Source organism: Odocoileus virginianus, chromosome 17 (assembly GCF_023699985.2).
Source record: "Odocoileus virginianus isolate 20LAN1187 ecotype Illinois chromosome 17, Ovbor_1.2, whole genome shotgun sequence".
In the NCBI taxonomy this organism is placed as follows: Eukaryota; Metazoa; Chordata; class Mammalia; order Artiodactyla; family Cervidae; genus Odocoileus; species Odocoileus virginianus.
The window spans coordinates 11355766-11382678 of record NC_069690.1 but is presented as its reverse complement, the minus strand read 5'-3'; the positions used below and the strand labels follow the sequence as shown (position 1 = coordinate 11382678).

The 26913-nt window shown below is 39.2% G+C and overlaps 1 protein-coding gene across 2 annotated transcripts in view; it reads left to right on the top strand.

Annotated features, from left to right (window-relative positions):
- PPM1D (protein phosphatase, Mg2+/Mn2+ dependent 1D) overlaps nt 1-24783 on the top strand; it is a 55857-nt gene extending 31074 nt beyond the window's left edge. For both annotated transcript variants that reach the window (XM_070478594.1, XM_070478593.1), the window contains exons 4-6: nt 12163-12353; nt 18454-18696; nt 23032-24783. In XM_070478594.1, the coding sequence (XP_070334695.1) occupies nt 12163-12353; nt 18454-18696; nt 23032-23589 (992 nt within the window). In that variant the 3' untranslated portion in view covers nt 23590-24783. The remainder of the gene's footprint in view (nt 1-12162; nt 12354-18453; nt 18697-23031) is intronic.
- Nucleotides 24784-26913: the final 2130 nt, after the last annotated feature.

The window sequence follows — 26913 nt, the reverse complement described above, 5'->3', positions numbered from 1 at the left end:
GTGATATAATTGACCCTCCAATTGTTAGAAAGGAAAAAAGAGGGGGGAAAGTGATAGCTTCTATTTGCTTTTCAGGTAGATGGTAAATTTCAAGTTAACTATTGCCATTTGTAGCATTAGTGAGCTTCTGGGGCATGGGAGGCAAGGAATTAATATTACTGCAGAATAGAGGGGAGTTTCGTGGGGAACTCAGCATGGACTGAGGGCAAGGTTTCACTCCAGGGTCAAAAGTAAGGTGAACTTCAGTCTAGAAAAGCAGATGCCAGTTTATCTGGTGTAAGTGAAGTGTGTGTGTGCCTTGCTTTTCACGTAAGCCTTGAAACCCTGAAGTGATTATAGAGAGGAGAAGGAGCAGGTGAAGGAGCAGCAAAAAGAGCAGAAAAACCAACTGGTGTTCCTGTTTCTAACATTCCTGCTCTGTTCAGACACAGTGCTGGGGTAATTCAGATAAGTAATTCAGCACACATGAATATCTTCAGTAAACTTTACTTTATGTTTCTAAGTACAAATTGTTGCATTGTTAGACAGTACTATGAGTTAAAATCTGTCTCCATGAAGCTTTCAGACAGGGCAGCGTATTTACCTTTTCTTTTTGCGTGATGACAGTCATTTACCTATTTAGAATTGGCTAGCATGTTTCTCTAGGCTAATTTCAGAGCTTTCATTAGTCTTGTCCTATCTCTCTGGATGTTTCCCTCAATAAATGTGATTCCAGAATTGAGGACACTGCAAGATGTGGTCTGATCAGTTTGAAGTACAGTGGAAATATGTAGTTCCTGCGCCCTGAGCATTGTACTTGTAATAATGGAGTTTTAGAATCATGACTGTCATTAGCTTTTAATAATCTTTTCACGTTAGTTGGCTTATTAAGCTCAGATCTCTAAATATTTCTCTTATGCACTGCTACTAAGTCAAGTTTCTCTATTACATACTCTGTTGGTTTTTATTGGGATGGTGTAAGGGTGGGGAAATGGCAGAAAGTGAAGAGGAACTAAAGAGCCTCTTGAGGGTGAAGGAGGAGAGTGAAAAAGCTGGCTTAAAAGTAAATATTAAAAAAACTAAGATCATGGCATCTGGCCCCATTACTTCATGGCAAATAGAGGGTGAAAAGGTAGAAGTAGTGACAGATTTCCTTTACTTGGGGTCTAAGATCACTGCGGATGGTGACTGCAGCTGTGAAATCAGAGGACAATTGCTTCTTGGCAGGAAATCTATCACAAACCTAGACAGTGTGTTGAAAAGCAGAGACATTACTTTGCCGAGAAAGGTTCGAATGGTCTTCCCAGTGGTCACGTACGGTTGTGAGAGCCGGACCATGAAGAAGGCAGAATGCCAAAGAGTTGATGCCTTCAAACTGTGGTGCTTGAGGGCTCCTGAAAGTCCCTTGGACAGCAGGGAGATCAAATCAGTCAACCTTCAGGGAAATTAACCCTGAACATTCGTTGGAGGGACTGATGCTAAAGCTGAAGCTCCAGTATTTTGGTCATCTGATGTGAATAGCCGACTCATTGGAAAAGTCCCTGATGCTGGGAAAGATTGAGGGCAGAAGGAAAAGGGGGTGTCAGAGGATGAGATTGCTGGATGGCTTCACCTATGCAATGGACATGAAATCGGGCAAACTTGGGGAGATGGTGAGGGACAGAGAGGCCTGGCTTTCTGCAGTCGGTAGGGTCACAAAGAGTCGGATACAACTGGCAACTGAACAGCAACAAAGTTGGGGAGGTGGAGGCTGAATAATACCATTAGATGGGTTTTTTTGCAGGATGTATTAATCAGTACAAAATTAATAGATTAGTGTGTATTTGAAGAGATCTTGAGTGATGTGATTTTTTTCCCCTTATATAGCTTAGTTTCAACATTTGTTAACCATCTAGAGAAAGAAATAATATGTGTAGTTCTCAGTTTTGTGTATTATACATATTCAGAAGTACATAAGCAACAAATATTATTAGCATTGTTAATAACTACTTTTAGTTGCCAGAGAGAAAAAATAGTAATTAGAGAGTAGAGAAATCAGGCAGTACATTGGATGATGAGAATTACCATCACTAATGAGGACATTGTATGCCTCCAGACGTGTGATACACACATCCCCTAGGTAGTACCCTGGTCAGGAATGCATAGCTGCAATCTAGATGAAGGAGGCTAAAGAAACATTCCAAGTGCTATTCCGGCTCCTCAACTGGATTCTATAAAGGATATTATTAGGCCATCTAATAATTCAGGATATGAATGGTAGGTGGTATATTAGGTATATATTATATTAATATAAGTTTATGAAGCTGATAACTGCAGTGTCCTTATTCTTAGAAAATACACTTTGAACTATTTAGGGATAAAAGACCATTGTTTAAAACACTTTTGTTGCAGAGTTACATGCACAGAATAAACTTTATACATATGTAGGTCGAAAACAAGCAAATGGGGCAAAATGTCAGCAATAATGAATCTGAGTAAAGATGGGGATTCTTTGTCATGTTTTTATTTTTATCACTTTTATACATTTGGAATGATCTCCAGATGAGTTTTTTTTTTTAATAGGTTGGCAGTAATAATATGAAATTTAGTAAAAGTAAAAAGTGCTAGGTTTAAGCTCATAATATGCTTTGGAAGATTATCTGCTTTCATAGCATTTCATTTGAGAGAGAAGTAGGGTTTTTGTTCTGCTTCTTTTCCGTTGATTGCTAATGAGCATAAGGTAATTCTGTGGTGTTAAGTGCATGCATACTCAGTCGCTTGCTCATGTACAGTTCTTGGCAACTCCATAGACTAGCCCTCCAGGCTCCTCTGTTCATGGGATTTTCCAGGCAGGAATCTGGAGTAGGTTTCCTTCTACTGCCATTTCCTTCTCCAAGGTGTCTTCCTGACCCAGGGATCAAACCCATGTCTCGTGCATTGGCAGGAGGCTTCTTTACCACTGAGCTACCTGGGAAACCCCTAGGTGTAGTTTAGCCATAAAAAGTTACTATAGTCTTAGAATAGTAGACTGTCCTACTTAGCAGTTAAAAAACTGCCTTTCCAGATTAGTCAACTGATCAAGTGTACAGCTTTGTTTGACTTACAGGTATTAAGTTTGGACCTTCCCTGGTGGTCCTGTGATTGAGAATCTGCCTTTCAGTGCAGGGGACGCAGGTTCAGTCCCTGGTCAGAGAACTGAGATTCCCTCATGCCGTAGGGCAACTAAGCCTGCGAGTGTAAATAAGACCTGATGCAGCCATAAATAAACATTTTTTCCACTCTTTCCACTGGATGATGCTGCCACTCTCCTAAACTTAAACAGAATAATTGGGCAGAATATAGCCTGGAAGCAAAATACTGAGGACACTTATATATAGCTGGATTAGTATTTGTGAAGTTTTGTCATCTAGAAGAGAAATTAACCTGATTAAAAAAAAAAAGTGTGGAGAGTTCCCTGGTGGCCTAGTGGTTAGGATTCTGTGCTTTCACTGCCGTGGCCTAGGTTCGGTCTCTGGTTGGGGAACTGATATCCCACAGGCTGTGCGGCTCGGCCAGGCAGGGCAGGGACTTCGTACATTCCAAGTACTGAAAGTTTCAAAAAGCAGCATGCAAAAATGAGAGCAACAGGTGGACATTCTCAAAAAGAAAAAAGGCGCGATGAACTATAAAAAGGGAGAACCATATTTTAGCTCAGTAAAACAGAATTATTGCAAATGATAAAAATAACAAACAACATTATTTTGTGAACTATAGTGAGCCTTTCCTTCGCTAGAAGCGCTTGGGTGATTGACATAGATGTCTACATTGGCTCAGAAGCTAGAGAATATAAAACTGGGCGGCTTATAGTTCTGAGAATGCATGATAATGTTAAAATTGTTGACCCTTGGTCAGCTTTCCAGTGTATTCAAAACAGCTTTTCCAACTAGCTATTTTTTCACTGTGCATTGTTTTTAGATTTATCCATGTTTATGTGGTTCTAGTTCATGCATCAACTGCTGTACATTCAGTTCCAGTATGAAACTATATTTTTTTTCTCTCTATGCCCTGATTGGTGGACATTTAGGTTATATGCACACATTTCCTATTATCAAAAATGTTGCAATAAATACCTTCTTGTGTACATCTATGAGATTTCTTTAAGGCGCATAACTAGAAATGGGATTGCTGGGTTACATTACATTACTCACCAACTTTTAAAATACCATGACACACAAATAATAAGATAATATCTTAGAATAAACAGGGAAGGCTACTCAAGACTGTGAGCAACTGACCTAAAGGTTCTAGCCACTCAGGACCCACCCTGCTGACCATGGTCACACTTAAACCATCCAAGGCATATCACTTGGAAAGCTCAGTCCAAGATGTATAAAGATATGTATATCTTTTAGCATTATTATGTAATACCAAATTTCTTCCCCAAGTGATTATACTAGGCTATTAAAATCCCGCTGTATTAAGAATCTATTGCTGTCTTAACAAAATATTCCCAAACCTAACAGTTCAAAACATTTATCATCTCACATGGTTTCTGTGGCTTAGGAACCTGGGAATGGCTTAACGAGGTGATTTTGGCTCAGGGTCTCTCTAGTGGTTGCAGTCAAACTGTTCAGTATGACTTTATTCTGCAAGCTTGAATGGGGTGGGGCATTCACTTCTAGGACAACCTACTCACATGGCTGTTGCCAGGAGGCCTCCATTCCTTGCCTAGGGGGCTTCTCTGTAGGGCTGTTTGATGCGTCTTCATTCCACTGCGGCTGGCCTTCCTGGAGCGAGTGATCTGAGAGAGAACATAGTAGTAGCCACAATGTACTTTTATGATCTAGTGTCATAAACAAGTGACATTTCATCACCTCCTCCATATTTTTTTTTTGGTTAGCAGTGAGTCACTCAATCTCTCCTGCCCTTAAGTGGAGCGGAATTAAGCTCTGCTTCTTAAAAATCATCAGTATGTGCAAATATTCTAAAACCACACACAGAATCCCCGCTTCTTCATGATTGTTTATTCATTCACCAAGTATTTACTAAAGGCCTACTATGTTACAGGTACTGCTCTAGGTTTTGAGGATTCTGCAGTGAATGAAACCGGTGAAGATTTCTTGACCTCTATGGATCATGGGGAAACATGATAAACTAATATAAATAAGTAGCATATATATTATGGTATACAGTGAAAAGTGCTGACATGAAAAATAAAGCAGGAAACATTGTGGGAGGTGGGAGTCATAATTTTAAGTGGAATGGTCAGAGGAGGTCTGAAGAGATGACACTGGCGTGAAGAGATGGGGGCATGGAAGCCTGTGGGAGACTGGGGCATGAGAATTCAGGTAGAAGGAACAACAATCTGGAGTGTCCTTTTTATGATTTTTTTTTTTTTAACTGAAGAACTTGAGAGGAAGATTTGCCATTAACCGATGGAGCAAAGAGCAGAGCGCTTTAGTCGGGGGCGGTCAGGAGTTCAGCTTCGGATAAGGTACCTTCAAGGTGCTTATCAGATACTGAAGCGGTGATATCCATTTGGCTTCTGAATCAGTTAGTGAGAGCTAGGCTAAAGACATCAGTTTGTGGCTGAATCAAGGGATTGAGGGTAGGCAGGAAAGGGGAGGGGAAGGTCCAGAGACTGAGGCCTGAGCTGCTCTTCCTGTTAAGAGGTCGGGGCTTGAATGGAGGAATGAGGTAAGACAGGGCAGAAAGAGCCACCAGTAAAGGAGAAGATAGCCCAGGAGAGTGTCCTAAAAGCTAAGAGAAATTCCAAATGCTGTTGAAAGCTCAGGTAAAGCAAAGACTTGAGAGGTGATGTGAAAGTCATTGGTGACCTTGACAAAGTAGCGTTTGGTTGGATAACTCCAGTTGTGACTGGAGTTGGTTCAAGAAAGCTCGAGAAGAGGAAATTTTGATATAACAAGTTTTAGACACTCTTCCTAGGAGTTTGGGAAGGAGAGATGGGGCTGTAGCTAGAGTCGAAACCCGAGAGAGGGTTTGCTACTGTTGTTTTAAAAAGGGAAGAAATGATCACAGTTTATGGGGAAGATTCACCGACCAGTGCAAACACCGTGTAGGAGATAAAATAAAATTGTTATGGTAATGTTCTATGACAATTGCATTAACATAATTTTGTAAACAAATATATGGAAATAAATGGATCTTTTCATATAAAAAGTCATATGGGAGAGATGATATTGTTTCAGTAATGAAAACATCAGTTCTGCTTTTTCTCTTGATTTTATTTTTCTATCATATTTTCACCTCAAATACCTTTATTGAGATTTAACTGACATACAGTACTGTATATTAAGTTTAAGGTGTATAACATTAAAAAGATAATATCCTTTAGATTTGAATATTTAAGCTAAAAGAAATGCTTTGTTATTATCACTTTAGCTGTCTTTATTCTGGCACGTGGGGGGAAAATATAAGAAATTAAGTTCTAGCTTTTGTTTTTAAAGTTTAACTTGTTGCATGGTAATTCTTATTGGCCCATAGTAAAATTAAATTATAGTATTTAGCACCATTCTTATGGTAAATAGTCATTTTTCTTCTAGCTTTTTGGGAGAGAAGTTTGCTTATCAAAATTTGTCCTGTTGATCAAAATTACTTGAGTGCAAATGTAGCAAAGGTGCCTCCTAGTGTCGCCCTGATGGAATTGCATGTGAGTCTTACAAATTGTACTTTAAGTAGGAATATTTTACCTAACTGGAGAGCCACTGAAGTGATGTTTGAACTGAGCTTTGAAGAATTATGAAAAGCTAATAGAGGAAGAAAATGTGTTCTTGGCATAAGAACTGCATTTGTGAACAGCTCTGTGATAGGAGGAGGCCTGGCGAATATAAGGGACTCTGAATAGGGTATGTGGAACAGAGGTATGAGAATAAGAGGCATTGATCAAGTGAGAAAATACTGCACTTTTCTAGGCTGTGGTTAGGAGTTATGCAAGAGTAAACTATTGCAGAGTTAGGGAGGGAAACAGCTAGGTTGTGTGTGTGTGTGTTTTAATTATGGCAAAAGACCTATAACAAAATCTACCATTTTAGTCATTTTAAGTGTTCAGTTCAGTTGAAGTATATTAAGTACATTTATATTGTTGTGCAGCCGTCACCACCATCCGCCTTAAGTCTGTGTTTTAAAGAGATGATTTTGGTTGTTTTGGGGATGGATTAGGTGAGACAGAAGTCGCTGGGAACCTCTTTGTGGGAAGCCACTCACGGAGTGAGGGTGAGGAGGTGATGCTGAAATTCCCAAGGGGTAAGGGTTTCTAGGTGTCCTGCATCCTGCTGGCCACAGCGTGCCTCAGGAGCGAGCAGAGAACACACTGAGCCCAGAAGAAAGGCCTCGTTCTCATCTGGTATCATTCCAGTGCCCCTAGTGAGAGCAAAAGGGAAATGGCCATTGAACAGGCAACCAGCAGCATCTGCCATGATGTCTCCCTCCCTTCAGTATGTAGAGGAAGAACATCCTGTGCCCGTGTAGTGGTGTACAAACCCTACACCAAGGATAAAAACACTTAGCTCGATTCTGGTTCCTACTCATTTGATCTCAGGTAAAGCCATGGGAAATAATGGAAACAGTGAGAGACTTCCATTTTCTTGGGCTCCAAAATCACTGCAGATGGTGACTGCAGCCATAAAATTAAAACACGCTTGCTCCTTGGAAGAAAAGCTATGAGCAACCTAGACAACATTAAAAAACAGAGACATTACTTTGCCAACAAAAGTCCGTCTAGCCCAAGCTATGGTTTTTCCAGTAGTCATGTGTGGATGTGAGAGTTGGACTATAAAGAAAGCTGAACGCCGAAGAATTGATGCTTTTGAACTGTGGTGTTGGAGAAAACTCTTGAGAGACCCTCGGACTTCAAGGAGATCCAACCAGTCCATCCTAAAGGAAATCAGTCCTGAATATTCATTGGAAGGACTGATGCTGAAGCTGAAACTCCAATACTTTGGCCATCCTATGCGAAGGACTGACTCATTTGAAAAGACCCTGATGCTGGGAAAGATTGAAGGCAGGAGAAGGGGACAACAGAGGATGAGATGGTTGAATAGCATCACAGGCTCGATGGACATGCTTCAGGAGTTGATGATGGACAGGGAAGCCTAGCGTGCTGCAGTCCATGGGGTCACAAAGAGTCAGACACGACTGAGCGACAGCTAAACTGAAAGCCATGTAGAAGACTTCTCTGGTGGCTCAGTGTAAAGAGTCCAGCTGAAGTGCAGGAGACTCCCTAAGTCCACACTGATACAAAAAGATTATAAAGAAGTAGAAGAACGGAAAGCTTTTCTTTAGACAAGATAACGAGGGCCTTGCCTGGTGGTCTCGTGGCTGAGAACCCACCTGCCGGTGCAGGGGACACAGGTTCGATCCCTGGTCCGGGAAGATGCAGCTTGTTGCGGAGCGCCTAAGCCTGCGCACCACGGCTCCTGAACCCAGGCTCCAGAGGCTCTGCTCTGCAGCAAGAGAAGCCCCCGCAGTGAGAAGCCCGGGCACCGCAGCTAGAGAAAGCCTGTGTGCGGCAGCGACCTGGTGCAGCCGAGAATACATAAATAGGGAAAGACAGCTAATAAATGTTCTGTCTTCAGCTTACAACCATTACAATAACATGTGATTTGTGCAAGAATCATTAATGGATGCTAACGCCTGGCATATTTTGGTAAAGAACAGGATATTTCTCACAGTCTCAAACTATTATCACCCTACAGATTACTTGGGGATAGCTTTACAGCGCTGGGGGACAGCAGTTTAACTGAATGATCAAACTCGGCAATGCCAGTGGGACAGACGGACACTGTACCTCCTCATGTGATTAGCTGAGAAAGATGTAGTATTCCAGCCAAAACCAAATTTAACCTAAACACAAGCCTTTATATCTTGCAGAACACAAAGAAGCAAACAGAAAGCAAAACCCTAAATCACGGGTCATTCTGCAAAACAGCTGGCCTGGAGACTTTTGACAGTCATCTGTCAGTGTCATGAATGACAAAAAGCACAAAAGCTAGAGAGTTGTTCTGGGTTAAAAACAACTAAAAATACGCCAGCTAAATGCAATGAATGATCCATGAGTGGATCCTGGACATTAAAAAAAGGGTTGTTGGACTTTTCCTGGTCCTGTGGTTCAGAATCTGACTGCCAATGTATGGGACCCAGGCTCGATCCCCGGTCTGGGAAGATCCCACATGCTGGGGAGCGACTAAGCTTGTGTGCCACAACTGCTGAGCTCACACGCTGCAGCCACTGAGGCCCCAGAGCTCGGGAAGAGCCCCTGCGGTGAGGAGGCCCTGCTTGCTGCAACTAGAGAAAGCAGCGACAGAGACCCAGCGCAGCCATAAATAAATGTTTCTTAAAAAAAAGAATTATTGTGAAATTCCCTGCTGATCCAGTGGTTAGAACTCAGCACTTTTACTGAGGGGGCCTGGGTTTGATCCTTGACCAGGCAAGACATGCAGTGTGGCCAAAAACGAGAGTCGTTATTGAGATAATTGGAAAAATTTGAAGATGGGTTTTATATTACACAGTTCTGAATCAGCATGACATTTTCTTTTTTTTTTTTCCATTTATTTTTATTAGCTGGAGGCTAATTACTTTACAATATTGTAGTGGTTTTTGCCATACATTGACATGAATCAGCCGTGGATTTACATGTGTTCCCCATCCGATCCCCCCTCCCACCTCCCTCTCCATCCCATCCCTGTGGGTCATCCCAGTGCACCAGCCCTGAGCACTTGTCTCAGGCATCCAACCTGGGCTGGTGATCTGTTTCACACTTGATAGTATACTTGTTTCAATGCTATTCTCTCAGATCAGCCCACCCTCGCCTTCTCCCACAGAGTCCAAAAGTCTGTTCTATATATCTGTGTCTCTTTTTTCTGTCCTGCATATAGGGTTATTGTTACCATCTTTTTAAACTCCATATATATGTGTTAGTATACTCTATCGGTGTTTATCTTTCTGGCTTACTTCACTCTGTATAAAGGGCTCCAGTTTTTTTTTTTTTTAACCTAAATTTTAGTTTTAGACATATTAGGGATTCTGCTATATGGAAATTTATGTTCTTAACTTGGAATGGCAATATTAATTCCAAATATTGGGGGAAAACTACTTTTTAAGGCTTTTAACATCACGTATGAACCCTGTAATTGCTACTTTAATATTTATCTTAACTCTTTTTCCATCCATGTTTGTTTTTATAGTTTCAACCAGGGAATTTTGTTTTACTGGTATAAAGAGATGACTGTGTCTTTGTGAGCTGGCCTGGATTATAACTGGCTTTTAGTGGTCATATGTGTTCTCTTTTGTTACTCTGAAGAATGAATTGCCCCTTTCAAGAGGCTGGTTTAGCAGTGAGTTGCTATTTTATATTAGAGTAATTGATTCGAGCTATTCTTTCCTTGGGCTCTGAGCATATTTGAAATGGCCAGTATTTCTGATGGGAAGGTATGGTGAAGTTTGAATAAGGAGAGGACAAAGAACTTCCTCTTATTTAGCAAAAGTCAGACCTGCTTAGCAGCGGCAAACGCAATTTATCCTCTTGTCTAAAAACTTTTTGCTCTTAATTTAAGGTCTTTCTCCAAAGAATATGACAACAAACAAAAGAGGCAGAAATTTATTTTCTCCTTTCTGTCCCCTCCTTCCTGTTTCAGGGGGCAGAAGAGTTTATATTGTCCTACTTAGTTATCTTGTATATCACAAAAGAGTAGATGGTTTCTATAAGTTTTCTTCCTATTTCAGTTTTATTGATCTTGTTGATGACCTGAGTCAACTAAAAGTTTTTTTATGTTGAACATTCTGAAGTCTACATCCAGTGGATCTGAAAGGCAGAAGTTTCAGGCATTGTTTTATGTGGAGCTAATCAAGGAGAAGATAACTATGTAAGAAATCTTTTTTTATTGGTTCACTGAAAGGGTGAACTATTGATCTCCAAAGACTGCTTAAAACTTTTTAGCTTCCAAAGATAGGTTAAAAACATAAAAATGCTCATTTTTATCTCTGCAATTTTCTTCCAAGTGACTGGCACTCATCCTTTCGGATTTGATGTAGGGGGTTACATCAAATTTTCTTGACCTAGGGGGTTAACAGGTTTTCAGTTAGCCACTAGAACTCCTACTTATAGAACAACTTCTCCTCATTTTATCTTTTCTTCACAGTTATCTTAGTTAATCTTGGCCATTTGCTCTTCCCTGTACATTTTATTTTATTTTTCTACTTTTCAAATGTATTTTTAAAATTTTTTACTGAAATACAGTCGATTTGCAGTGTCATGTTAGTTTCTGCTGTACAGCAAAATGAATCCGTGATATTTTAGATTCTTTCTCATACAGATCATTACCGAGTATTGCTTCTTTCTCATACGGATCATTACAGAGTATTGCTTCTTTCTCATGTAGATCGTTACAGAGTATTGCTTCTTTCTCATATGAATCATTGCAGAGTATTGAGTAGAGTTCCCTGTTCTACACAGTAGTTCCTTCCTATATATTTTTGAATTAGTTCGTCAAATTCTACAAGAATCCTTTTGGGATTTTAGTTGGAATTACACTGATGTTATTGGTTATTTTTGGAAGACTTGACATCTTCATGATCTTCCTATCTTTGATTAGAATTTATTTCTCTGTGTATTTAGATAATCTGGAATCTAATTGTGTAATTTTGTGCATGATAGATTTGCATACCTTTTGTTAAGCTTTTCAGTACCTTGCATTTGGTTCATTGTTGCATTGTTGTAAATGGAATTGCTTAAAATTTTATATTTTCTGTTTCTTGCTGTTATATAGAGATACTGCTGACTTTTATTTATTGGGTATTTAGCAACCTCGCTAAGTGTTCCTGTTCTGATAATTTATCTAATTTCTTTTTGATTTCCTATGTAGAAATAAAATTATCTACAAATAATGATAGTTTTATTTTCTCCTTTCTAATACATATATATGATATATTTTTATTTTCTTACTGTGTTGAGAAGGATCCTTCGTGTAGAACTGGAAGAAAAGTGGTGATAGAAGACATGCTTTTATTAGGTTAATAAGAGAGTTAACTTTTAAAATTTCTATTGCTAAGAATTTTTCTTTTTTAAAATTATGAATGGATTTCAAATGTTATCCAATGCTATTCTGCATCTTTTGAGATGAACATGTAGATTTTCTTCTTTAATCTGTTGATGGGATACTACTCTCTTGGAAATAACACTTCTGGCTTTTTCTGCCTCTTGCTCCCCAGGTGATTTGTGGAGCTATGATTTCTTCAGTGGTGAGTTTGTGGTGTCACCTGAACCAGACACAAGTGTCCACACTCTTGACCCCCAGAAGCACAAGTATATTATCTTGGGAAGTGATGGACTTTGGAATATGATTCCACCTCAAGACGCCATCTCAATGTGCCAGGACCAAGAGGAGAAAAAATACCTGATGGTAAGAAGTAACTCAATTCAATATTATCACCTACGCATTGTTCTGGTACTTTCGTCAGGAGTCTTGAATATGAACTAAGTGTGTTCCCCTGGAGTAGGTCTTTGCATTTGCCCTGGCTGGAGAAGAAGTAAAGTATAGATTTCTGCAGCTCATTAGGGGAATGATGGATCCTGGAACTGTTTCCATTTTTTGGCTCTTTTGAATGCCGCTGCTATTAACATTCATGGACAAGTTTCTATGTGGACATGTTCTCAGTTCTCTCACATCGACCTGGGAATGGATTGCTGGGTCATGTGGTAACTCTGTTACCTGTACTGCTTTATTCAGTTGCAGACCTTGAAACAACCATCAGTGAGAAAATTCTTTTCTTTCTTTCATGGCTTGCTTGAAAATTGATCTCTTCATTCTGAGCAATGACAAAGCAAGGAGATTTGGGAAAGTGTGATGTTATTGAAGGCAAGGAAAGAGTGTGTTTTTGGAGCAGTAGCCTGCAATGTCAAATTCTACAAAGAAGTAGAGGCAGATGGATGAAAACAGGGTATTGGGTTTTACAGTTAGGATCTTCTAATATTAGTGATCTTCAAGGATGCAGAGTTTCAGTTGAAGTGATGAGAGCATTAGCTGACAGGTTGAAGTGATGATGAAAGAGTACTTTGTGAGCCTTGGAAATAGATGTAGTGAGTGTTCAGCAAGACAAGGGAATTGCCATTGTTACCTTGAAAAGACAGGATCTTGAAAGCAGTTTTATAGTCTTTACAAGAAAGATTGACAGAGTAAGAGAAATAAGAGATGACGGTCCAAAGCACATGGAACTAACTGGAATCAACAGCTCCTTGGAAAAGATGATCTTTTCCTAAGATGAGAGGATTGGTGAAGTTAACTAAGGAGACAGCATAAAAGAACTTGTATTAAATTGCCTGCATTTATTCCATCAACTACCATGTTAGGTACTCGGTACACTGGATACAAAGGTAAATAGAACATGGCCCTTGCTCAGCATTTGCCATGTTATTGCAACTAGGATGTGAAGATAGCTATCAGTACCGTTTGATTGTGAGTTGTTTTAATGATAAGTGCATGCGTACATGCTCAGTCATGTCTAACTCTTTGCGATCCCATGGACTATAACCTGCCAGGATCCTCTTGTGGAATTTCCCAGGCAAGTATACTGGAGTGGGTTGCCATTTTCTACTCCAGGGGATCTTCCTGACCCAGGGATCCAACCTGCATCTCTGGCATCTCCTATGTTGGCAGGCAGATTCTTTACCACTAGTGCCATCTAAGAGTCATGTATCTATTTAATTCTACAAGCTCAGGTCTAGCATGATGCATTTGGTCAGTGATGTTAGATGTGAAGGAAAGATTAAATAAAATAAATATTATTTTGTTTGGCTGTGCTAGCTTGCAGGATCTTAGTTCCCTGGCCAGGGAACCTGGATCCTTGATAGTGAAAGCATGCAGTCCTAGCCACTGAACTGCCAGAGAATTCCCATGTCTGTTGGGTTTATAGTCCTTTTTTTTGGTTGTGTCAGGGTTTGGTTGTAACCTGCCGGCTCTCTAGTTGTGGCATGCCGGCCAGGTAGTTATGATGCGTGGGCTTAGTTATCCCTAGTCTTGTGGATCTTAGTTCCCTGATCAGGGATTGAACCCACGTTCCTTGCATTGCAGGGCAGATTCTTGACCACAGGAACTACCAGGGAAGTCCCTGGATTTATAATTCTTTAATGATGAGAGAAAAAGAAACATTTCTATGATGAGTCCATAAGCCAGTTTTATTGGGCTAGAAGAACCTATTCATAAACACCTAAATGAATATTGAAAGAGCATCTATAGAACAATATTTAGAGCAGGAGTTGAGAACTGAAAGAGAAAGGATAGGAAACTTGAAGATTGCATAAGGAAGTTTCATGGGTGAGACTCGTGTTTGAGCATGTCTTAAAGGTGGAGTTGAATTTACGAGGTTAAGAAATCAAGGGAGGAGAGTGAAGCTTTCCAGACAGATGAATAGAATGTGTAAAGTCCAAGAGACAGTCTCCAACACATTCAGGTTTCACAAGTAACTTGATGTGATTGGAAAACAAGAGGCAAAAAGGTTTCGAATGGTCTGTTATGAAGTTAGGTGTTTGTAACCAGGTAGTGGAGAGCATTGAAAAGCATTTTGGAAAGCATACTCATTGCAGAATGGAATATAAAATAGAGGGTAGATGATAATGGATGTGAAGATTGTATTTATTAGGATGTGCAGGAAAACGGTCTCACCCCTTAATAGAATTAGACCGGCAGAGTTGGCAATGAAAGAGAATACGTGTCAGCAGTGATTAGTGAAGAATCCCCGTGAGAAGGTGAATTTCGATGAATAGAGTCATATTTATAAGATCTGTCTTCATCTCTTTTTACATGTTGATTTTTACTGCCAGTGTATTTGATTTTATTTTTCTTAATGAGTTTATTAGGCTGCTTCTATGGAGGCTGCTGTTACGTTCCAAATGAAAATCTTTGCAAGCTTGATCTAAGGCAGCAATGGAAAAAGAAAAAGACTGTATACGCTGCGCGCACACAAGCAAAAAAGAAATACATTAAGTGATAGGATTGACAGAACTTGGGTTTTAAGAAGGGAGAGTATGACACCCAAATTTCTTAGTGATGGCTGGAAGCTGTTACGAAGAAGAAGCAGCACATCGTTTTGTGAGGAGGGATGATTAGTTCATACGTAGGCATGTTGAATAGGAGGTGCCTTTGGTTCATCTGGATAGATATTTTCAGTAGGCAGTTACTGAAAGGCAATGCCTGGAAATGCTACTTTCAGTGTTAACTGGAGTAAAGTAAAGCCACAACAATTTGTGACCTCACCTAGTGAGACAGTGTGGTGGAAGCAAAGGACACAGTATTATGGAGCGGCCCAAGTCAGCAGGGGCTTCCCTGATGGCCCAGTTGGTAAAGAATCCACCTGCAATGCAGGCGACCCTGGTTTGATTCCTGGGTCAGGAAGATCTGCTGGAGAAGGGAGAGGCTACCCACTCCAGTATTCTTGGGCTTTCTGTGTGGCTCAGCTGGTAAGGAATCTGCCTGCAATGCGGGAGACATGGGTTCGATCCCTGGGTTGGGAAGATCCCCTGGAGAAGGGAAAGGCTACCCACGTCAGTATTCTGACCTGGAGAGTTCCATGGACTGTGTAGTCCTTGGGGTAGCAAAGAGTCAGACACGACTGAGTAACTTTCAAGTCAACAGAATCAGTGAGCTGAGGGAGAACGAGAGTAAGGTAGTAGAAACGGCTGATATAGATTTCCTTTTCATGGAGCTTTGCTGGGCGGGAGACAGGCACACAAAGGTGAAAGGTGGAGGCCTTCAGCGAATTCTCAGGGCACTAGTGTTTGGCGAGTGGTGCAACATGCATGTACGCTAGGGGTGGGATAGATTGATGAGTTACAGATTAATTCTGCCTTTCATCAACTGAGGTACGTATTTTTCATATTAGAAGGGGGGCAGGCAATGTTTTAAAACATCATTACACATGATACCTTTCTTAGGAATGCAAGGATAGCTTAATACTAAGATTTTAAAGCAGCTGAGATGACTTTTTGCAGTTTGCCATCATTACTGTATTGAATACTGTAATATGACCAAGATCAGATAACCCCAAATAAAATTGATCACCTGTTTCCCAAGGAAAGAATGAACAAAAACCCAGTTCTTTATTCAGTTTGAATATATAAACTTTAGGGGTAGAGCTGACAGTTAAATGACATATGTGTTTTGTATATTTTAATAAAGCATGTATAGTACTGTAGTACATTATATATTATTATATAGTATACATTATAGTATGTTAATATTTAATCTTGCAACACATTTTATCACATTAAGTAAAATTTTTTTCTGCTTATAGTTCATGGCACATTTCTTTTTCAGACATTTCTACTCATTTTCATTATTCAGCTATTTCTAGAGGTACTTTTAAAACATGTAACTTTTCTGGAGCACATCATTTTTCTTTTCTGTTCTTTGATACTTAACAGTTATAAATCCATTGTATGATGCTTTGGGGGCTTCCCTGGCGACTCAGTGGTAGAGAATGCACCTGCCAATGCAGGAGATGCAGGGTTGATCGCTGGGTCAGGAGGATCCCCTGGAGAAGAAGTGGCCATCCACTCCAGTAGTCTTGCCTTCGAAATGCCATGGGGCAGAGGAGCCTAGCGGGCTACAGTCCATGTGGTTGCAGAGAGTTGGACACGACTTAGCAACTAAACAACAACATAATGCTATTAGTCTTATTCTAAGCCACGTTTATTTGTATAACATGAGATTGTTTAATTTTTTTCCTTTTTTACTGTTTCTGTTGGTATATATTTGATCTCTATACTATAATGACTTGTATTGCTTTTTTCTTCGTGTAAGTGACATTAACCATTTACGTATGTATGTATGTATGTATGTATAAGCCTTTGGCTGAGTGAATCTCAACAAACTGTGGAAATTCTTAAAAAGATGGGAATACCAGACAACCTTACCTACCTCCTGAGAAACCTGTATGGAGGTCAAGAAGCAGTAGGTAGAAATGGACATGGAACAACAGACTGGATCAAAATTGGGAAAGGAGTACATCAAGGCTGTATATTGTCACCCTGCTTATTTTTAACTTATATGCAGAGTACATCATGTGAAATGCTGGACTGGATGAATCACAGCTGGAATTAAGATTGCTGGGAGAAATACCAGTCACCTCAGATAATGCTTTTACCCTAATGGCAGAAAGTTAAGAGGAACTAAAGAGCTTCTTGATGAAGGTGAAAAGAGGAGAGGGAGAAGGTGGCTTACAACTCAGCATTCAAAAAACTAAAGATTGTGGCATCCGGTTCTGTCACTTTCTGGCAAATAAATGGGGAAAAAATTGAAACAGTGACAGATTTTATTTTCTTGGGCTCCAAAATCACTGCAGACTGTGACTGCAGCCATGAAATTAAAAGATACTTGCTGCTTGGAAGAAAAGCTCTGAAAAACTTACACAGTGTATTAAAAAGCAGAGACATCACTTTGATGAGAAAGGTCCATATAGTCAAAGCCATGGTTTTTCCAGTAGTCACATATGGATGTGAGTGTTGGACCATAAAGAAGACTGAGTGCTGAAGAATAAATGCTTTCAAACTGTGGTGCTGGAGAAAACTCTGGAGAGTCCCTTGGACAGCAAGGAGATCAAACTAGTCAATCCTAAAGAAAATCAACCCTCAATATTCACTGGAAGGACTGATGCTGAAGCTGAAGCTCTTGACCACCTGATGCAGAGAGCTGACTCATTGGAAAAGACCCTGATGCTGGGAAAGATTGAGGGCAAGAGGAAAAGGGACTGACAGAAGATGAGGTAGTTGGATGGCATTGTCAACTCTATGGACATGAGTTTGAGCAAACTCCAGGGGACAGTGAAGGACATGAAAGCATGGCGTGCTGCAGTCCATGGGGTCGCAAAGAGTTGGACATGTCTGAGTAACTGAACAGCAACAGTATATATATATATATATGTATATATATATATATATAGCTAAGAACCATTTATATTTCTCTGTCTCTGAATTTTGTTCATGTCCTTTGACTTTTTTTTTTTTTCTTTGACATTTTTTTATGTTGGGATTGTCTTTGATTTGCAGAATCTTATTTTAGGAGGAAATTGGCCCTTTGCAGTGTGGGTTGTGTTTTTTTTTTTTGCCATGAATGATTATTTCATTTGTGAATTATTTATTGTAATACTTTTAAAAATTCATTTTCATTGGCGTAAAGTTGTTTATCTATAATATCTTGATGTTTACTTCCCCCTTTTAGATAACTTCTGTATAACCTTTCTTAAGTAAGGTTACAATGAAGACCAAGTTTCTTGCTCCCCAAAAGATAAAAATACAGATGAAATTTAACCACAGGATAAGACTTTATTTTATTGATTTATTTTTTAATTTAGAGCAATGCTGTCTTAACATAGTTATAAGGATTGTGGAGAAGGTTTGAAATTTTATTTATGTAGGCCTTGTTGAACATTATTAATTTGTATTAATTTGGTACAACCATAGTGGTAACGAAGCCTGAGTTAGCTTCTTTTTTGTTGTTTTACATACAGGGTGAGCATGGACAATCTTGTGCCAAAATGCTTGTGAATCGAGCACTAGGCCGCTGGAGGCAGCGAATGCTTCGAGCAGATAATACTAGTGCCATAGTAATCTGCATCTCTCCGGGAGTGGACAGTCAGGGAAATTTCACCAATGAAGATGAGCTCTATCTGAACCTGACTGATAGCCCTTCCTATAACAGTCAAGAAACCTGCATGATGCCTCCTTCTCCGTCTTCCACACCACCAGTCAAGGTATACAGTTCTCTAGTATTTAAGTTGTAATAGATGGAATTTCTCTGGTTAGTATTACATGAAAACAGTTTTCAGATTCTTTATAAAATAGGATTTTGTTCTGTAACTTCTTATCAGTACTTCTTATTTAGTGCTTCTTATTTAGTACCCATAGGTACTAAACTGCATGCTGGATCTCTGTAGAGCACCTAATAGACAAGTGACTAGATGTGGCCCCGGAAGACTGTTAACAACGTCAATACTTGGAACATACTGATTCCCTCCAATATTGTGCACATTTGTAAGCATTTAAAAGCTTTTGGTGGACTTTCATATGTGGTATTTCATTTGAACCTCATAACCCTGGAAGCTAAATAGTGCAGATAATTAACTCCATTTTATAGATAATAAGACTGAGATATTAAGCAGTTTGAATAAGATACAGAATCAAGGCTGAACTGGACCTTAGGATATCAGCCTTTAGAATTGGTTGTCTATTAACATAAATAAGAAGCATCATTCCTATTTCTTACCCATATTAATATTGAATGAATTTAAGATGTGCTCAGAAATAAGGTTAAATGCTATAGTATTTCCCTTCCTTCTGATTTCATCTCAATTTTTCCCTACTTTTTTCTAATTTTCTACTAATAATTAGTAATATTGATAACTGCTGTGATATACCTGGCCTTCTGAGAATGTGCTTTCAGAAGAATGACCATTAAAATGGGAAACACAGTGGAATTTTATGTCAGGTATTGAGGCAGTTTTTTAAGATGATCAAAGCTACACAGTACAAGGAATTTATTTAATTTTGGGTATTGTGATCCTGTATAGAGTACTTGGAAGTTTTCCATTATTGCTTTCCTGTCTTTTACTTCACATATATATGGCAACTTAATTTTCCTTACATGGACTTTTCATTTAGAAATTGACAAATTAATATTTTATGCTTATTTTCTTAAAAGAATTTCTTGTGGAAACTTTCTTTTCTTTGAAAACTCTTGAATAATAATGCAGGTTGAGATCTTTTAAAGTCTCTTCATTCTCTTTTGAGTGTTGTGAAGGAGGTTATGTTCACTTTAGAGTTCACCGGTTTCTGTATTTGAAAGTATTCATTACTTTTGTGTTCCCTAAAGTGTTTGTATTTGTAACTGAACTGTAGGTAGTATAGAGGTGCCATAGGATGGAGGTAAGAATGAGGGGAGAGAAGATAGGACATTCTTAATGTTAATCTGTGGATTGGCGTTAGTAAAATTGTACAGAAATTACACCAAGGCATAAGTTTTAAGGCGTATTTTCTAAAGACTGACTTTCGGCTGTCCTGGGTCTTGGTCTCTGGTCGCAGCAGGCAGGAGGTACTCTTGGTTGCGGTGCGTGGGCTTCTCGTTGCAGAGCGCAGGCTCTAGGCACGTGGGCTTCAGTAGTTTTGGCTCATGGACTTAGTTGCCTTGCGGCATGTGGGATCTTACCAGACCGGGACGGAACCCTGTCCCCTGCATTGGCAGGCAGATTCTTAACCACTAGACCCACCAGGGAAGCCCTTTAAAACATATTTTAAAATTCTGAAAAATAATGATCTAATAATTATACTAAAGATTAGGAGATTTATCTATGGACTAACTTCTGTATAGGCATGGTTATTTGTTAACCATTTAGCCACACCTAAATATGAAAAAGTATTTAGAGCCATTCAGAATAATCACTGTTGTAGGCTCTGGCCCAACAAGTAAATAAAGACAGATTTCTGCTCGAGATTGTGTTCTGTTTTGTTTCTTTTATCTTAGTTAACCATGGCTACGCCTGAGTATCTCTGATTTATTTCATTGTTATGATAATAATCCTGTGTTTAGTAGCATGTAGATGAATATAATGACATTTTGGTTGATTTTGAGCAGTTTTTAAGACTTACCCATATTTAGATTAGGCACTTGAGACTAGGTTAGCCATCTACAGACACGCCAGCTTCCGTTTGAATTGTCAGCTAAATCGGTGCTCACATCTGTTTTGGGACAAAGATAGTAGAACTGCTTCTGTTTAAGTGATATGTTACTATGGCACACCTTTCTTTCTCCATCTTTCTTTAGGGCAAAACTAACTTTAGCTGTTTTTTTAAGTAAACCAAGAGCTCTAGGAAGGAGGAATGAGGAAGAGAGTTCTTTCAGAGGATTAGCACTTAGTTTCAGTTGCCTTCTAGGCACAATTTGTCATTAGCTGTTTACGGTTGGATTGTAAATATATGGAGCTCTCAAAGTGGATCTCTGAAGTGAAACTTTGCAAGTGTGAATTTTTAGGATGTAAGCTCTTAATATCATGTGTTTAATGAACATATAAGAAGGCTTAGCAGTACAGGTGGTAATTAATCTGAGATGAGTCTCAGAAGTCTAAGCGGTTGGCTGCACAAACAGATGCAGTGTATTCCTGTAGAATGCCAATAAAAAGAGAAGGAAATGGAAAAGTTAAAGGAATAAGTAGGGGAAGAAAAGCCAGTGCACCTGTGGTATCAGAATAATAATAGTTTGTGAGTTTAAAAGAACACAGCACAACAGAAATTCCAGTAAATTGTGTTAACTCTAAAATCATCCCATTGTTTTTCTTTTGTAAAGGAATTCCATCTAATGTCTAAACCTTGTTGTACAAGCTAGAGCAGTTATGTTCTGTTCCTATAAGTGGCCTGATTAGTATCTTTTTTTCTGGTCCCTAAATTAGTAATGTGTTTGTTTGGTAGTAGGAAGTCTTCTGTTCACAGAATTTATCTGCTGCCTGGTCTTGTTGCAAATCCTTTTTCTATATTAAAGCAGATGAACCTTTAGTCAACAGTTACTTTTGGTGAGGTATAGTTTTCTGTGATCAGTCAGTACATGCTTGTGATCAGGGTAGGCATTGGAATCAACCTAATACAGAGGGGATAAATTCACAGACAGGTTGTCGTTGATATTGCTGAAAGCCACATGTGAATGTTCTAGAATAGAGACTGTTCTGTTATCCATGCTCAACACCAGTACTTCGAAATAAGATTGCTGCCCAACATCTAGTCAGTGTTAAAACAGATAAGAATTGGGCTTTCAATAAACCATGCAATGTAAAATAAATAAATGAACCAGTGACCCCAGAAAGAAAGAAATATACTTAGGTGTGTTTTTTTTTTTTTTCTTAAGGGTCTTTCCTGATGGTCCAGTGGCTAAGACTTCAGGTTCCCAATGCAGGGGACCTGGGTTCAATCCCTGGTCAGGGAACTAAATCCTACATGCTGCAGCTAAGAGTTTGCATGTTGCAGCCATCCTGCATGCTGCAACTAAGACATAGCACAGCCAAATAAATAAATAAAAGCATTTTAAAAAGCTTAGCAGTATTCTATTTGGGGCAGTACTGCGTTAGGAACTTCAGAGTTTCTCATCTCTAGCCTCCAGTGGACCTAAAGTTGGTTTATTTTTCTTAGTAAAGCGTGTTCATGTTTATGGTTAAATTGAAATGCTTTTAGATTCCTCCAGTTTTCATTTTTCTTCTTAATTCTAGAAACATTAAAGGAAACATTACTTTTATAAATATGCTTTTTTATAAAGCACTTTTCCAAAAGGTGTTTATTCATGGGGAATTTTATATCAGAAGGTGACTAGTAATATATCTTTAGTTACCATTCTAAATACAAAAGGATTTACTTAGGCTTTTCAGAAAATATTTTAATAAATTTGATTTGATTGAAAGAGGAAAGATTGAGGGAAATGATACACATTTCGGGAAGAGGAAGTATTTATGCTTAAAATTTGTCCTTGGAAAAGTTATTAAAATAGTGATTTTATAAACTATTAAAATAATGGAAGATTCTTATTTGATAGGAAGAATGTTCTTGTCTGGAGATGGGAGGATATTCCGAAAACATTTAGATTTGGGGCACTATACCTGAAGTAGTGCACATCTGTACCTCCTTGTGAAGCTTTTTAAGAAACAGCACCTGAAAGTTCCATATGATTTCGTTTGTATCTTTGCAAGTTGCCCTAGCCATTCCCATATATCCTATTTTCTCAAATCCCAGACTTTCCCGTATATCCTGTTTTCTCAAATCCCAGACATTCCCGTATATTGTATTTTCTCAAATCCCAGAACAGCATCTAGTGTTCAGGAGATGGGTGCAAAGCAACAATCTGAATTTCCATTGTGACAGAATTGCTTTAATGTCCCACTTTACCTTGTCCACACTACTAGATATTCAGAAATTAAGTCTAGAAAGTAGGAAATAAACCCCCCAAGTAAACAGTTTTGTCATTTATTCTAATGAAACCTTTTCATTTCCCCAATGGTTAAGCTGAATTCTAGGATAAATTATTTCTCACTTGGTCTTACCTTCTTGTTTTTCAGTCCCTGGAGGAGGACCCATGGCCAAGGCTGAACTCCAAGGACCATATACCTGCCCTTGTCCGTAGTAATGCCTTTTCAGAGAATTATTTAGAAGTCCCAACTGAGCTAGCTCGGGGGAATGTTCAGGCTGCAGTCATATCCTCAAAAGATCCAGAGCCACTGGAAGAAAATTGCACTAAAGCCCTGACTTTAAGGATACATGATTCTTTGAATAATAGCCTGTCCGTTGGCCTGGTGCCTACCAATTCAACAAACACCATCATGGACCAAAAAAATGTGAAGATATCAACCCCAGGTCAAATGAAAGCCCAAGAAGTTGAAAGAACCCCTCCGGCAAACTTCAAAAGGACATTAGAAGAATCCAACTCCGGCCCTCTTATGAAGAAGCACAGACGGAATGGTTTAAGTCGCAGTAGTGGTGCTCAGCCTGCAAGCCTCCCCACGACCTCCCAGCGCAAGAACTCTGCTAAACTCACCATGCGACGCAGACTCAGGGGCCAGAAGAAAATTGGAAATCCTTTACTTCACCAGCACAGAAAGACTGTTTGTGTTTGCTGAAATATGTCTGGAAATTTTTTCCAAACTTCTTAAGAGGGCTTTTTTGAATTTGGTGCCGACGTTGAACTTTTTTTAAGGGGACAAAATAAAAATAGTATGAGTTTGACTTTTTGGAATTCAGCAATTTTAGCCTGGCCTTGTACTTGCTTGTATTATAAATGTGAATTTTGTAGATGTTAGGGTGTAAGTTGCTGTAAAATGTGTGTAAATTTGTATCCTTCACACAAACTCAGTCTCTTACTCTGATACACAGTAAATGTAACAACAGGGCTAAAGGTTTAAAGAAAAAAAGAATCTATTAGATTTTAGAAATACATTAAAACTTTTAAAAATGATTATTAAGAAATTTGTATGTCACTTGTGATGAAAACTACACAACTTTTTAAAGTAAATTATTAAGCAAACTGGAAAAGTGATGTATTTTCATAGTGACCTGTGTCCCACTTAATGTTTCTTAGAGACAGCTAGTGTCTTTTTAAAATTATTTTTTATTTCTAATTTCATAATCCAGAACTAAGTTTTTCATAGAAGCCGAAGTGTTGAACCAGGCAAAAGTAGCTGGGTGTTAGTCTCCTTGTCCTAATTACAATACTATGCAGTATCTCTTATTTCATTTAGTAGCATTTTTTTCTAAAACATTAACCATCAGATTGGCTCACCAGATCTTTGAAGTAGAAGGAGGTATGTTTGCCTAAAGAGATGCCCTTTTCAATCATCCCAGACATTCAGTGGCATTAATAAGTCTTAAAGTAGTTATATCCTCTTCTCGTGTTGGATAAAATATGTGAAGTTTTTCTTGCTATTTCAATAATGGATGGTGCTGCTAATTCCCAACATTTCTTAAATTATTTTATATATCGTACAGTTTTCATTGATTATATGGATATGTTTGTTCATCTAATAAATCAGTGAACTGTTACTGATGTTGCTGAATTATTGTTATTGGTTTGTTTTAATGATATATATTAACATTGTGTTATGCCATGATCAAGCTTTAGAATAACAACTTAAACTGTATGTAATGTTCATTTTTGCACTCTTTAATTTTAACGGAGAGTACATCAACTCAGGCTAAATATCCAATAATAAGAATATGAATAGGTCAGCTATGGTTAATAAGTTATGGTTTGTAAGAATTTGATGAAATATGTAGCAATTGAAAGTGAATAAAACTATTATTTGAAAAAACTAAAAGGAACTAATACTGAAATACTAAGAGTATGTCGTTTTGGTGTGATGAGTTGTTTTACAAAGAGAACTTTTAAAAATATATCAATTTAGAACAGGACTCTAAATGAGACATTCAAGAGTTAATTCATGCATTCAGCATTGACCATGCATCTACAGTATGCCAGGAACTGTGTAATTGGAAGCATACTAGCTGTCTGTAAGAGGATTGAGAACAAGTGCTCCAGGTGAAACATTAATTTTGGCTAGTTTTTCAAGACTAGAGATAGATCCTGGTGGCTCAGACAGTAAAGTGTCTGCCTGCAACGCAGGAGACCCAGGTTTGATCCCGGGGTTGGGAAAGTCCCCTGGAGAAGGAAAAGGCAACACACTCCAGTATTCTTGCCTGGAGAATCCCGTGGACAGAGGAGCCTGACAAGCTACAGTTGATGGGGTTGTAAAGAGGTGGACGTGACTGAGCGACTAACACTTACAATCTCTTTTTTTAAGACTAGAGTTTGCTTTTCAGATCTTTCCAAGATAATGACAGCAAGTACCAAACACTTTTAAACTCACCTTTTTGTGAAAGATTTTTTCATCTTTATTTTTCAGATCAACTTTTTAACGTAAAAATACTGGAATTTTTCCTAGATTATATTTTTAGTATAACAGAGTCCAGTGGTATGTGTTCCTAGGGCTGTTTTTAGGCCTGTTCTTTAAGGAGGTAAAGATGTCATGCAATCGCAAATAATTTTTAATGTTTCTATTTTTATTAAATTTTATTTGCTTATCACATATAGATCAGAAGTGTAACACATGATGGAAGCTTCATAATGTATAAAATGGGTACATAATGAATATACCCTCACTTTAGTCCTCAGGGTAGCCAACAAGTCTACACAAAGACATACAGCTATACATGTATTTTTCTCTTAATATTGTATCTTGAAGATTTTTCCATATCAGAACATCACAGAGCTCCTCATTCTTTAGTATTCTACCCTGGCTATGTTATTTAACTATGCTACTACTTAACTGGGTCTTCCCAGGTGGTTCTTATAATGCAGGAGATGAGAGTCTGATTCCTGGGTCGGGAAGATCCAGTGGAGAAGGAAATGACAATCCACTCCAATATTCTTGTCTCAGAAATCCCATGGACAGAGGAGCCAGCAGGCTGCAGTCCATGACTTCACAAGAGTTGGACATGACTCAGTGACTAAACAACTACTACTTAACCATGTCCACTGAAAGGAAAACAAACACAATTTCTTCCTTTACTGAAGGTGCGAGATGTGTGGGTTTTCCTACACCAAGAAATGCTCTAATATTCTGCAGATACCACCTGGGTGTCCTACAATTTAGTGTAACACTGTCCATCTGATCCCACAAGGGCTCAGTCTCATAGTGCTGCCTGCACTTAAGATACCATTTGCAAGGCCCAGATTGTCACCTACATTTCTCCTTTGTTGTTCAGTCACTAAGTTGCATCCAATTCTTTGTGACCCCATGGACTGCAGCACGCCAGGCTTCCCTGTCCTTCAGTATCTCCCAGACTTTGCTCAAACTCACATCCATTGAGTTGGTGATGCCATCCAACCATGTCATCCTCTTGTCGTCCCCTTCTTCTCTTGCCCTTCATCTTCCCCATCACCAGGGCCTTTTCCAATGAGTCAGTTCTTCGCATCAGGCCAAAGTATTGGAGCTTCAGCATCAGTCTTTCCTATGAATATTCAGGACTGATTTACTTTAGGATTGACTATTTTGAGCTCCTTGCTGTCCAAGGGACTCTCAAGAGTCTTCTTGATGACCGCAGTTCAAAAGCATTTCTTCAGTGCTCAGCCTGTTTTATGGTCCGACTCACATCCATAATAGGTCCTGGAAGAACCATAGCTTTGACCATAGGGACCTTTGAGGCGGTTGCGGCACAGGTTGCTGCGAGCTCTTCCTGCGCCAGACCCTTAAGTGACCCTTGGAACACGGAGGGTGAGGGCCCTGGCGCCTTTTCCCTCTGGCGCTGGTTTTCTCGGAGCCTTTGCTGGCCAGGCCTGGTGGCCGCCTCCATGAAAACTGCTCCCGGGTGCAGCCCCATGCGGGCTGGCTGTTGTGTGCCCCTGGGCCAGACGATGGCCAAGAAGCTGCTGCTGAGCGCCCCCGCTC